This window comes from Dendrobates tinctorius, unplaced genomic scaffold (assembly GCF_039654945.1).
Source record: "Dendrobates tinctorius isolate UK_male_01 unplaced genomic scaffold, ASM3965494v1 ptg000060l, whole genome shotgun sequence".
Classification (NCBI taxonomy): domain Eukaryota; kingdom Metazoa; phylum Chordata; class Amphibia; order Anura; family Dendrobatidae; genus Dendrobates; species Dendrobates tinctorius.
In genome coordinates, this window is record NW_027361728.1 from 59131883 (window position 1) to 59145000 (window position 13118).

At 40.5% G+C, this 13118-nt stretch overlaps 1 protein-coding gene across 2 annotated transcripts in view; it reads right to left on the bottom strand.

The window, feature by feature from the left end:
- The window catches only part of RSRC1 (arginine and serine rich coiled-coil 1), a 505347-nt gene that overhangs the window by 312054 nt on the left and 180175 nt on the right, over positions 1–13118 (bottom strand). For both annotated transcript variants that reach the window (XM_073578989.1, XM_073578990.1), the window contains one exon: positions 5039–5075. In XM_073578989.1, the coding sequence (XP_073435090.1) occupies positions 5039–5075 (37 nt within the window). The remainder of the gene's footprint in view (positions 1–5038; positions 5076–13118) is intronic.

A 13118-nucleotide genomic window follows, 5' to 3' on the forward strand; every position in this document is an offset into this window, starting at 1 on the left:
GACATTATCAGCACTGTCCCCATCGGGGCTCACAATCTAGACTCCCTATCAGTATGTCTTTGGTATGTGTGCGAGGAAACCTGACAACCCGGAGGTAGGTTAGTCAATTCAGAAAATTGAAAGAAGGTATTCTTAAGTACAGTCATCAAGCCTATCAACTGCTATGATGTACCTGGCTCTCTCGTCAGGACTGCTCCAAAAAAGAAAACAGAGAATTACCTCTGCTGTAGAGGATAAGTTCATCAGAGATACCAGAACAGAAATAGCAAATTGACAGCATCCTAAGATAACAAATCTAATAAATGCTGCACGGACATACAGCAAACCCATCCCAACATCTCCAGAAGAGTCGGTGAGGATCCTTTATGGTTGAATTGCTGCAAAGAAGCCACTACTTAGTACTGCAAACAAGAAGAGACTTATTTAGGGTAAGCAACACAATGACTGGACATAAGAACTGTGGAAATGTGTACTGTGCACTTATGGGCAGAGACACACGGCCGTATTTCTTGTGCGAGAATCAAATTGTAAATCTCGCGCTGGCTGTGGGCTCTCCTGACCTGAGCTTGACAGCTGCCTAGTAATCCATCACGCTGTCATGCTCGAGTCAGGAGAGGTGCCGGCCAGTCCGTGCAGTGCGATGCGATTATTGCATGAGAAATACAGCAGCGTGACTCCAGCCTATTAGACAAAATTTGAGATTTTTGGTGTTTTTGTGAAAAGCAGAAAAGGTGAGTGTATGATTTCTACATGTGTGTTACCCACTGTGTGGCACGGAGGGGGAGGTGTGAAGGTGTAGGGGTGCTTTACTGGTGACTTTGTTGGTGAGTTATTCCAAATTCAAGACACACTTATGGAGCATGGCTACTACTGCATTCTAAAACATCATGCACTCCCATCTAGTCTGCAATGAGTCGTACCATCATTTGTGTTGCAACAGGATAACAACTGAAAACACTGCTCCAGGCAAAGTAAGGGATATGTGACCAAGGGGTAGAGGGGTGAAGCGCTTTATGAAATGATTTCGCCTTTACGTTAACCGACCTCAACCCAACTGAAATGGTGTAGGATAAGTTAGATAGCAGAGTGAAGGCAAAGCAACCAACAAGTGCTCAGCACGTTTGGTAACTCCTTCAAGGTGGTTGGAAAGCCATTGCAGGTGACTACTGGCTGAAGCTACATGAGAGTAGAGATGAGTGAATATGTTCGGGTTCCCTCTTATTCGGCAAGCTTGCCGAAAAAGCTGGAGAGGGAGCCTGGCTTCCCGGATGGCGCCGGCTGAACAGCTGATGGGCGCCGCAGCTGCATGTGTTGCGACTGTGTCACAGTCACAGCACATGCATGCAGAGCCAAACAGCTGATCAGCCAGCACGATCCAGGAAGCAGGGTTCCCTCTCCAGCTTATTCAGCAAGTGCTATAGCTTGCCGAATAAGAGGGAACCCGAACATATTCACTCATTTCTACTTGAGAATGTCAAGGGTATGTAATACTGTCATCAAAATGAAAGCTGGTTACTTTGAAGCAGCTAAAGTTTATCAATTAACACATAGTCTGGATTGTTTCACTTGTGCTTCCTTTCTATTTTGTTACCAAATGTGTAGCTTTGTGGTTTTGCTGCCTTCAGTCTGAATCTAAAATGTGCACAATTCAATAAGAATAAGGAAAACCATTGGAAAAACAGTTGCGTCCAAACTTTTGACTGGTAGTCTATAGTCTGCCGTATGGGAAATTTTTTAGCACTTTAAATGCAGCAAAGCACATGAAGCCGTATGTGATAAAAACCTAAGTCCTCAAGTAATACACACAAACAAGCTTTTTTTTTCATCATAAATAACTGAATATATAAAAGCCACATATTGGGGTTGATGCCACATATCTGTCTAGACTGTATCATAAAACTATATATTAGAACAAATGATACACCACCCACATTAGGTCCTCATCCAAGGGTTAAATCAAATGTCACAATGATTGCACTAATTGAACATTTTAGTGTAGGCTAGAATTATTGATATGCACAAAAAATCCTCAACCAGTATCACATGGATTCATCAGAAATGATTACATTTCCATACCGCTCTTCATAGCTGCCATATATTAAATGACAACCAATTACATTCTAACCGTTCTAGCAAATCTCTTACACGGCCATATAAAAGCTCATTTCTCATTTGCTTTATACGAAACAGAAATGATTCAGCGCGGGTCTGGACTTCATCCCTTCATTTAGATTAGACTTTATGTGGAAAGAAATGCGGTGTATAATCATCTACATTTATGTGCTCTTTTAAACAAACAGACAAAATAAATCAGCCTGGAAATTGCCGGCATTGAAACACATTTGCAAGTATTGATTAACAAGAAACAACGGGAGAACCTACAGTTATCTCTTAATAAACCACAAGCTATTAATGATGGATTACTCGACATTACTTACAACGGCACAACAGCATTTCTTACCCACAAGGACAAAAAGGTCAAGAATATTCTGCTACTTGCTCAGGAGGGCGATGAGATCACAGGACTGGTGAGAAAATGTAATAAATCTAGACAGAAAAAGTGTACAAAAGTGCACATAACATGACAATGCCTCCCACTCTAGAAAGAAATCACGGACATTTTCCATTATCCATGATAGGCTCATCACAGGGGGTGTTTCTCAAGCTTCGGACTCCCAGTTATTATCCAGAGAAAGACTGCAAATGGCGGCATGTAGTCTGGAGGACTCAATGCTGCCGCCGACAGTGGCCGCTAATGGCTGAGCGCATCAGCAGCTTGGTGGGCAGTGATCGCCAGCTGTTACAAGGGGCTGACCAGATGGAATAATTCTATGGGATGTAAATGTAGGCAATTTTATACATGAAATAAACATTGCATGTTACAGAACCAGCGTTGTAGAGGAGATTTTTGAAAATCTTGAACCACGGATTAAAATTCATAAAATGGCAATTTAGGCTTACGGCTGTTACCACGGTTTCAGAAATGTCCTGTGAGAAGAGAGGCTGTTTGGCTCAAGGTGTGGTAAACAGTACAGCGCCAAGCAGTCAATATTCAAGTCTTTGCAGGAGAAAAGCAGTTTATTTATCCATTGTCCATTTTGTCCTAATATTCAGGCAAATGAGAATCAGATATTTGTGGCCCATCATTCTCAAGAACAAACAGGTTCGAATTCTGAACCATTCCATGACTGCAATGAAGAGGTGCTCATGTCTACCACTGAAACAATAGGGTGCTATGCACTGAGCACTGACCGCAGGCAGTCGGGAAGTGGCCACTTTCACTACAGATTGGCAGCAGCAGTCACTTGATGGCCACTTGTAAACATACAAATGAGGGAATGCTGGCTTCATTACTCTGGACTCTGGGGGGAGATTAGATACGCAAGAAGCATAAGTAGTGATAGACACGCTGATTTAAAGGGCTTGTCCAGGACTTTTACTATGGGCCTAAAAACTAACAGGCAGGTAGTGGCTAACAGTGGCAACTACCTGCCTGTTCTACCCGAGGCTAGCACAGAGGTCACCGACTGCTCCTGTCGACAATTCAATGGCTCCCCCTTAACAGAGCAGCTCTTCTTCTTCTGGGCTGCATTGTCAGCATAAATGCCGATGTCAAACTGGTGGGGTCTGTAGGGGGGATGGCGATGTGATATCAGCAGAAACTGCTAAATCGCCAACAGAAAGTAGTAAAAAAAAAATAAAAAATTAGTCCTGGATAAGCCCCTTATCTGATCTGCCTGTTATGTTTCTGTGTCCTGTAGATTTGGACAAAATTACCCTTTATCAGATGTAGCCCTACCTCGCTATTCATGAGCTCCCGCCCAGCTCGGCCCTCCTGTAGAGTGTGCACTTCCTCCCGAGTGCTGCATCTGATGACGTGTAAAGGCCCATTTACATGGACCAACCTGCAGCACGAAAGCACCGCCAATCAGTAAACTTGTGCATGCCTGTTTACAGACAGACCAAAGCAAACGTTGCGTACTGTGCGATCTATACTAGAATGCTCAGTGCACATAGGCAGCCATCTTTCTCCGCAATGCCAGGTCTGTTAACACAGGATGACGCACCTCTGACAATGATTAACTGCTACGCTGCACGAATGATCATTTCACCTGATGAGCGAGCACTTTGCTTTTTCATCAGATAATCAACAGCCTGGTTACATGTCTGGATAATTGGGAAACGAGCATTTTTAACACACTCATTCACAATCATCTGGCAGTGTAAATGCCCCTTTAGTTTCTCCAAAACTAGGAGACAGACAGAACACTGAAATCTGAGTGTCTGTTACTCAAAGTGGCAATATTTACCTTATCAAAGGGGAATAGCTGGACACAGATTCAAACGGTGAGCACTCACTGAGAACTCCATGCTCAATAACAAGTGATAACGGGACGCATACATTTCCAAGAGGAGTAACAGAGCAACTGCACAATACAAAGTCTGAAGAAATGGTGCAGCATTACATATATACTATGCTACATTTTATATATACACATATATATATATATATATAATTTTTTTTTTCTTAAATGGGAAATACCGTCATTGTCTAAGACAGATATTTTAGCTGAGCTGGCATGTCATCTTTTAGATAAATTGCCAGAATATACATGATAAAAAGAAACACATGAAGAACATGCATCGTATCTTGCCATATTTATTTATGCATGCAATATGTGCATGTAGAACACATTTGTTCTTTTCAGATCCTGCCGTGCCAAAAATCTCCAGCCAAACATTTTTTTTTTCTTATAGCTGGTAATTAAAACAATCATCAATCCAATGATTGTGTTCCCTCTTTTATTTCATCTCCACATCAAAATAAAAAAAGGTAATTTAAAGAAAAAAATTTAAATTCCCTTGAGATGATAAACTAAATGAAAGAGTGAGTCCCATCACATAGTAATTGTAAGCGAACCCTTTGGGAAATAGTTGACTTTCTCAATTCAAGGTATTCAAAGCTCATTGAAAACTGTTCATTTGGAATGCAGATATCAAAGATGATGCAAATGTTCAAGAGAAATGTAGAACTTACCAGATGTTCTAATCCAGCTTTGATGTTTATCGAGTCCCTGAAAGAGAAGAACAAAAGTTCTAAATACTTGCTAAATCCTTGTCCAACACAATTTATTCAAGTGTGCCCACAGCTCCCAGACGTTTAAATATTGACCAGTCTTGTACCGAGTCATCTGTAGTAGCACTGTGCTGTAAAACATTTATAACATCGCATGTAAAACAAGAGAAGGTAAGAAGGGATAAATCAAATATTAATAAAGGATATTCCAAACGAAGGTTAAAATACCTTCATAATAAAGATAAGCGGGGAAGCTTCACCAGAGACAACCCTTTTGACATTGTGCCACTAACAGGTAAAAAGCTGACCGCACTGGGTGTTATTTTTTTAACCCAACAAACCGCTGATTTAGTTGGAGGAAGCCGAGAGTAGCACCACATTGCACCTGCCGCAGTCTGTGCAGGTGACATTATTATATGGCGGACATTCAGCTGAATATAAAGCAGAGCTCCACTGACTCGCATCCAGCACTTCTCCTCCATGATGTCCACATGCCCTAATTGATATATGAACAGTCGTTAGCTTCAGGAAACAAATCCTTTAAAAGGGTATTCCAATCTCCAAGATCCTATCCCAGTAGTAGGTGTAATAATAATAATAATAATAATAATAATAATAATAATAATATCAGCACTTACCTCCAATTAGAGATGTAGCTGTAGTATAGTTCTTCTGATTTGCTATGTCTCGTTCCTCATGTACAGGCATTGCAGGACTTTAGGTATCCATGGTTACGACCACTAACAACTGTCAGTTTATCAGTGGTCGTAACCATTAGATTACTAGCACCACTCTAGCGCTGCAATAAACAAAACAACACTGGACTGGTGTTTTAAGTATGTGAACACAGTGTTAGGAGGACATTAACTGACCTCTATTTTACAGAATTGCAACTTAAACTAACAAAAATTCTGCCTCCACTCTTGTCTCCACATCTGAAATGCTAAGGCCCCAATTCAGCAATATATGATGAAGGAAGAGGTATGCTGGAATCAGAAGCTCCGGATACATTAAGAGCATCAGACAAGTGGTGTGCACCTCCATGTGTACCTTGCCGCAAACCTTACTACTGTCCGCAGTAAGACTGGAGTAAGATTTGTGGCATAAGGAATGTCGCCGCTCATCATGAATTTGACCAGTGGGGTCACCATGCCCCTGTCACACCCAGCTGCACTAAATTTGTTGAAGCTGCGTGAAAATGGTGCGCGAACATCAAAAATTACAAAATTTTAGCACAGCCTCATGTTATTCCAAAATTTTTAAAGCTTTCTATGCCAGGTGCCTTTTCAAGATCCATCAAAAGTGTAAGGAATTTCTGAACAGAATAATACTGGTGTCCTCCATTTATCAGCAGCCTTCCCCACCACAGGCAGTATCTCTTATTTTTTTTCTAAGCTTTCTCCTATAGTTGGGTGGACACTATTTACTATGACTCTCACATACAGCACACTGAGAAAAGAGGAGTTCCTGTGCCCCTCTCTCTCTCTTGCATTACATATGCATAGAAGCATCAACAGCAGAATGCTATTTTACAACATTATTGAGCAGTGTGGCTATGAATCCAGCCCTCGTTTCAGAAGGAACACACAATAAAAGCAACAGCCACTTCTGTGTTAGATCTGTCTCACACTCTGTCTTTAGGTAGAGCTCCCATCCTCCTATTTCTGGCTTCCTCTCCATAGACTTCTATGACAGAAGCTGTAACCTGATCTCTCAATTAAGCTGAAAATGTTTCTCCAATTCGCCATATAGGCAGGATTTAATTGGGGGTTTGAGAGTGAGTGATCAGAGAAGAATAAGTGGAGAAAAGGCAATTTTTCCATAACAATATATATTCCTACATTTCTTATCATTGCAGATACAGTATTAACTAGCTATTTGTGCAAATTTTATTGTAAAGGTAGAAAAAAAAAAAATCTACGTATCCACATCTTGCCCTAAGATGGCCATACAATTTAGATAGCTGCCGCACTTCGCTAAACTACCTGATCTCCACGTACATATGTAAGCCCAGCCCAGCATTCATGTATTCTCAACAAATCACTGAACACTGGAGCTGAAATATCTAGGCTATAACAGTCATGTAATCTGTCACATCAGGAACCTGGAAAGTATGGAAAACAACAATACTTTATGCTTGGTACTGATCTACTCATATACAGTGAATGAAATAATTATTTGATCCCTTGCTGATTTTGGACGTTTGCCCACTGACAAAGACATGAACAGTCTATGATGTTAAGGATAGGTTTATTTTAACATTGAGAGATGGAATATCAAAAATAAAATCCAGAAAATCACATTGTATAAATTATATAAGTTTATTTGCATTTTGCAGTGAGAAATTAGTATTTGACTAACTCTGGCAAACAAGAGTTAATACTTGGTGGCAAAAACCCTTGTTGGCAAGCACAGCAGTCAGATTTTGAGGCCGTCGCTTGGTAACTTGGAGCTTCAGCTCCCTCCATAAGTATTCTATGGGATTAAGTTCTGGAGACTGGCCAAGCCACTCCATGATCTTAACGTGCTTCTTTTTGAGCAACTCCTTTGTTGCCTTGGCTGTATGTTTTGGGTCATTGTCTTGCTGGAAAACCCAGAACATGGCTCCATCCATTCTCCAATTGATGCAGTCAAGTAGTCCTGTGGCCTTAGCAGGGACACCCCCCCCAAAGCATAATGTTTCCACCTTCATGCTTGACAGTGGGGACGGTGTTCTTTGGGTGATATGGAGCATTTCTCTTACTCCAAACAGGGTGAGTTGAGTTAAGGCCAAAGAGCTCAATTTTTGTCTCATCTGACCAGAGCACCTTCCCCCAATCACTCTCAGAATCATCCAGGTGTTCATTAGCAAACTTCAGACAGGCCAGCACATGTGCCTTCTTGAGCAGGGGGACCTTGTGGGCACTGCAGGATTTTAAACCGCTAAGGCGTAATGTGTTACCATTGGTTTTCTTGGTGACTGTGGTCCCAGATGCCTTGAGATCATTAACAAGTTCCCCCTGTGTAGTTTTAGGCAGATCTCTCACCTTCCTCATGATCAAGGATACCCCACGAGGTGATATTTTGCATGGTGCCCCAGATCGATATCGACTGTCAGTCATTTTGTATTTCTTCCATTTTCTTACTGTTGCACCAACAGTTGTCTCCTTCTCACCCAGCGTCTTACATATAGTTTTGTAGCCCATTCCAGCTTTGTGCAAGTCTATGATCTTGTCCCTGACATCCTTAGAAAGCTCTTTGGTCTTGCCCATGTTGTAGAGGTTAACTGAGTCTGTGGACAGGAGTCTTTTATAAAGGTGACTATGTAAGACAGCTGTCTTTAATGCACATAAACAGTTGATTAGGAGCGTCTAACTGGTCTGTAGGAGCCAAAACTCTTAATGGTTGGTAGGGGATCAAATACTTATTTTTCACTGCACAGTGCAAATAAATTTATAAAATTTATAATGTAATTTTCTGGATTTTATTTTTATTCTGTCTATCAATGTTAAAATTAACCTACCCTTTAAATTATAGACTTCATGTCTTTGTCAGTGGACAAAATCAGAAAGGGATCAAATAATTATTGTCTTCGCTGAAGGATCTGAGAAGCAGAGGTGCGTGTCTACAGCAGAGCTGTGCATATGCAGAAAAGCTGTATATGTTTGCATGCAGCAGAGCTAATGTGTATATTTACTGTCCTTGCAGAAATGATGTGTGTGCTACAGATGTGGGCGTTTATATGAATTGTTTGTGCAGCAGAGCGTGTGTGTGTGTGTGTCTAATGTGAATGCTGTAGAGAAACACTAAAAGAAGCTGACTTTTAACTTGACCGATTATTACCTTCCTTTAGAGCTCCTTAGAGCACTTTGTTGACCTTGGTGATATTGCCCCCTATGTTTGTCTACACCAGAGAAGTTTTAATGAAAAGAAAATACATTTTTCCTATTTTGTGATGTATAAAACTGGAGTAGGTCTTTTGGTAAGGAGTGTCCTACAGTCCGAAAAATAAGGCAATTAAGTTTTGACTGACAAATTATATAACAAACGCTCAATCAATCACAAATAACGTAACGTAATCTGTTGGTACAAAGAGGTTGCCCTGTTTGGATTATGAAATACCAGCAATTAGCTGTGAATATTTGCACACGTTCAACACAGTTCACATGATAAGCCACGAGGTGCAGCACGTTTTCAAGTAGTTCTTCTGATTTGCTTGAGTAGAACATACTTGGAAGTGGATCAGCAGTTACCCAATACACGATATGTATGGCACCTATATGGACCACTCGTGCCCACTTTTATTCCAGAGAATACATTTTGGTTACGAGATTTAACCAGACCTAAATCTTCATTTAAAAGAAAACAAAAACAAACAAAAAAGAAATAAAATATTACATTTAAATTGTGCAATCAGGAAAAGTAGCTGGAAATAATGCAGCTAATAATTAAATAGTGTAGCTGCTGGACACTACTGGACAATAGCGGCTTAATCACTGCAACGTCTCAGATAAAATAATAACAACTGATGCTCATCTCCTACAGCGGCAAATTCGTTTGTTGTCTGCACTATTTTCAGCATGTTATGTGACAGTGTAGTGTCACTTAACCACTGCAGCCAATCAGTGGCTGCCGATCGCCTGCTGCCCTTCAGCTACTCAGTAAAAGCTGCATACTCTGAAAAGATACAGGTAGCGAACCAACTAGTCTGATGAGGTCTCTGATCGGCTGATCCCTGCCCCACTATAGTTGATTGACAGATCTCTCCTATGTTTGTAATGTAGAGAGAGAGCCATCGACTGGATCGAGGTGGTGAGAAGCCAACCAAGATTGCATTTTTTTAAATATATGTTGTACTCTGAAACACGGAGGCGTTTCAGAGGAAAACATACCTGGCTGCAATCGCACAACCAGGCTCTTATTTATGCTGGTTGTGGTTCAGCGACATGAATCTAATGACACGTCCCCTTTAAGTAGGGGTTATTCCCTTTAACACTACAGTTGTGACCCATTTACTTGAATGAATGTGAAATAATGAGCACAGGCCTTACAAGTAGTATGCTGTACAACTACTAAATTAATTTTTGTGACTGATGGGGAGTTATTAATTTATTTTGGTCCTTTAATTTGTTAATAAATAACAATGTAATATTATTAGCAGTGATGAGTGAAATAATGGGATTGGTGAAAATCGGCATGGATAATTTCTAATATCCGTGTATTCATACCGAATCCAAAGCAAGTCAATGGGAAAGCTGAATATTTTTCTGCTGGACCCAAGAAACAGGTGTGGGGGCCAGAGAAAAAAAGGCTGAAATGGTGGGAAAGAGCTAAATGGGAACAGCATGGAGAAGATGCCTGCACGCCTCTCTGACTCACATATGGTATCTGGGAATAATGTTGTCAGACTATTGCGCTGGTTTTACGGATGTATAAGAAGACGACCTACCAAACCAAGCCTTTTTTTATTGAAAAATGCTAAAAAAAAACAAAACATTTTTCTTCAAAATTTCATGTATATTTGTGCAAAAAAAAAAAATATATATATATATCTCTATATATATATATATATATATATATATATATATATATATATATATATATATATATATATATACACACACACACATACTGTACCTCCCCTTTAGCATATGTTCACACAGAGTGTTTTGGCTTTAGTTTTACGTTTTACATTTGTGAGGTCTCTTACTCATGCATTTTGGAGGTCCCTCTCTCATTCAAAATTGTTAGCTAGATAGTAGAATACATATTCCCCATCACTTTACATTGCCAGCTAAAATATGCCCATTTGAATTTTGGGCTAAGCCACCACCACCACGTCATTATGCAGCCCTTGCTTGACATTTTCAGAGGGTCAGCAGGTGCTATGAAACCTGATCTAGATATGCTATTTATTAAACCAATATAACTTTTTCTTTTCTTTTTTGCAACGCCTTGCTGACACACTGCAATAGCAGTGTAATGAAAATTATTGCCACTGGTAAATTGTGACGTTTGCTTATCTCTGCACGGATTGCGTCAGTCACAAAACTGCTAGATAAAAATACGCTATTTCTTTAACCAGCAGAAAATGTTTAGGGATTTTTTTTTAGATTGCCTTTATGAGACACGCCAACAGCAGACTCAGGGAAATTACTGATAAATAGTGACGTTTCAGTAGCTCAGCAGGCTTTGCGCCAGTCGCACAACTGCTAGATAAATATTAGCTATTTATGCAATAGGCGAGGAATATTATTTAGCTATTAGCTTTTAAAATGGATGTTGCTATATGCTGGCACTAAGGAATATTATTTAGCTGTAAAATAAATTATAGGATGTTACACAGGAATATTATGTAGCTCAAAAAAAATTGGATTTGTATATGCTGGTACTACCCAATATTATTTGCCTCTAAAAAGAGCTGATTTGTATATTATGATAGTGGATGAAACCCTGCCTGTTTCCCCCCTAATCCAACAGTCTGTTTCTAATACTAACTATACAACACAACGGAAAATAGCAGAGATCTGCAGTATATACTTGCAAGAATGATAACACCCTGGCGCTTGCTTTTTACTCTCCCTCCTATTAAATCTCTCCCTACGCTATCTCCACCTAATAAAGAACTAATCTTCATAATCTTCAGCTCTTAACAGAGCTTTTTGGAATTAATAACTCTCCCTAAACGCTCACACTACACTCTCACTACACTGCGGCTGCAATGTGTGCAAGATGGCGCTGGCAGCCTTTAAATAGTCCTTATGACGCTGGAAGGCCAGCCAATCACAGTAATGCCACACAAAAGATGGCGCCGGCATTACTCTGATTGGCAAGCCATCCCAGCATGTTTGTTGGCTGCAAATAAAGCCCCAAACATGCTGGGGGTCGCTTGAATATACCAAGGCGAACAACTAATTACTCGCTGAGTAACGAATAGCCCGAATACCGTACTGTTCGTGAGAGTAACGTACAGTGACCAATTTACTCGCTCATCACTAGTTATTGGAGCTAAAGAGGACATGTCATCAAGTCAAATGTGGCCAGTTTTTGCTTTTTTATTCCTACTGCTTCTCTGAATAATCCATTTTTTGTTTCTAAATCGACCATACAGTTCCAGAGATATGAGCCTTTTTTTTTTATTCAGTGCTAATTTTTACGGGCCTTAGGCCTCTTTCACACTTCCGTTTTTGAACATCAGTCAAAATCCGCCGTTTTTGCAAAAAAAACGGATCCGCCATTTTTTTTTGGCGGATCCGTTTTTCCCCATTGACTTGCATTATCGGCGGCTCTTGACGTATGGCCATCCGTTGGATCCGTTTTTTTGCGGATCCGTCAATTTTTTTGCGTCCGCCGAGATGCCTGGACGGACTATGTAACGTTTTTTGTACTGCAGGATCCGCATTTTTATAGAGCGCATGCCCGGAGGAAAGAAGCCAGGAGGAAAGTTAACCCTGAAATCATTTCTGGCGGACAGAAAAAAAAAAATCTCTCTCTCTCGGGCAGCGGTTCCTTTAAAATTCTTCATTCGGCGGATCCGTCAAAAAAACGGACCGCTGGCATCCGTTCACATCAGTTAACAATGGATCCGCTTTCAGCCATTTTGGCGGATTTTAACTGACACAAAAAAAATGTGTGAAACAGGCCTTACAAGGGAGTGGGTTTAACAGGGCAATAATGCAGAACAGGCTGTAGACAGATCTCTAGAGTCTCAAGAGCAACATCTTTTGTAAAGACGATAAAAATTTGTACTAATGTAGTGGCCATATCTCAGGAAACCACATGGGGACTAAAAAAAATACTGTAATAAAAAAAAAATAATGTGACACAATTAGGAGCAGCTGAATAAAAAATATAACAGCAATAACAGGCCACTTTTGACCAGATGAAAGGTCCTTTATACCAGGGTTCCCCAACTCCAGTCCTCAAGGCCCACCAACAGGTCATGTTTTCAGGATTTCCCTTGTATTGTACAGGTGATGCAATTATCACCTGGGCAATACTAAGGAAATCCTGAAAACATGACCTGTTGGTTGCTCCTGAGGACTAGAGTTGGGGAACCCTG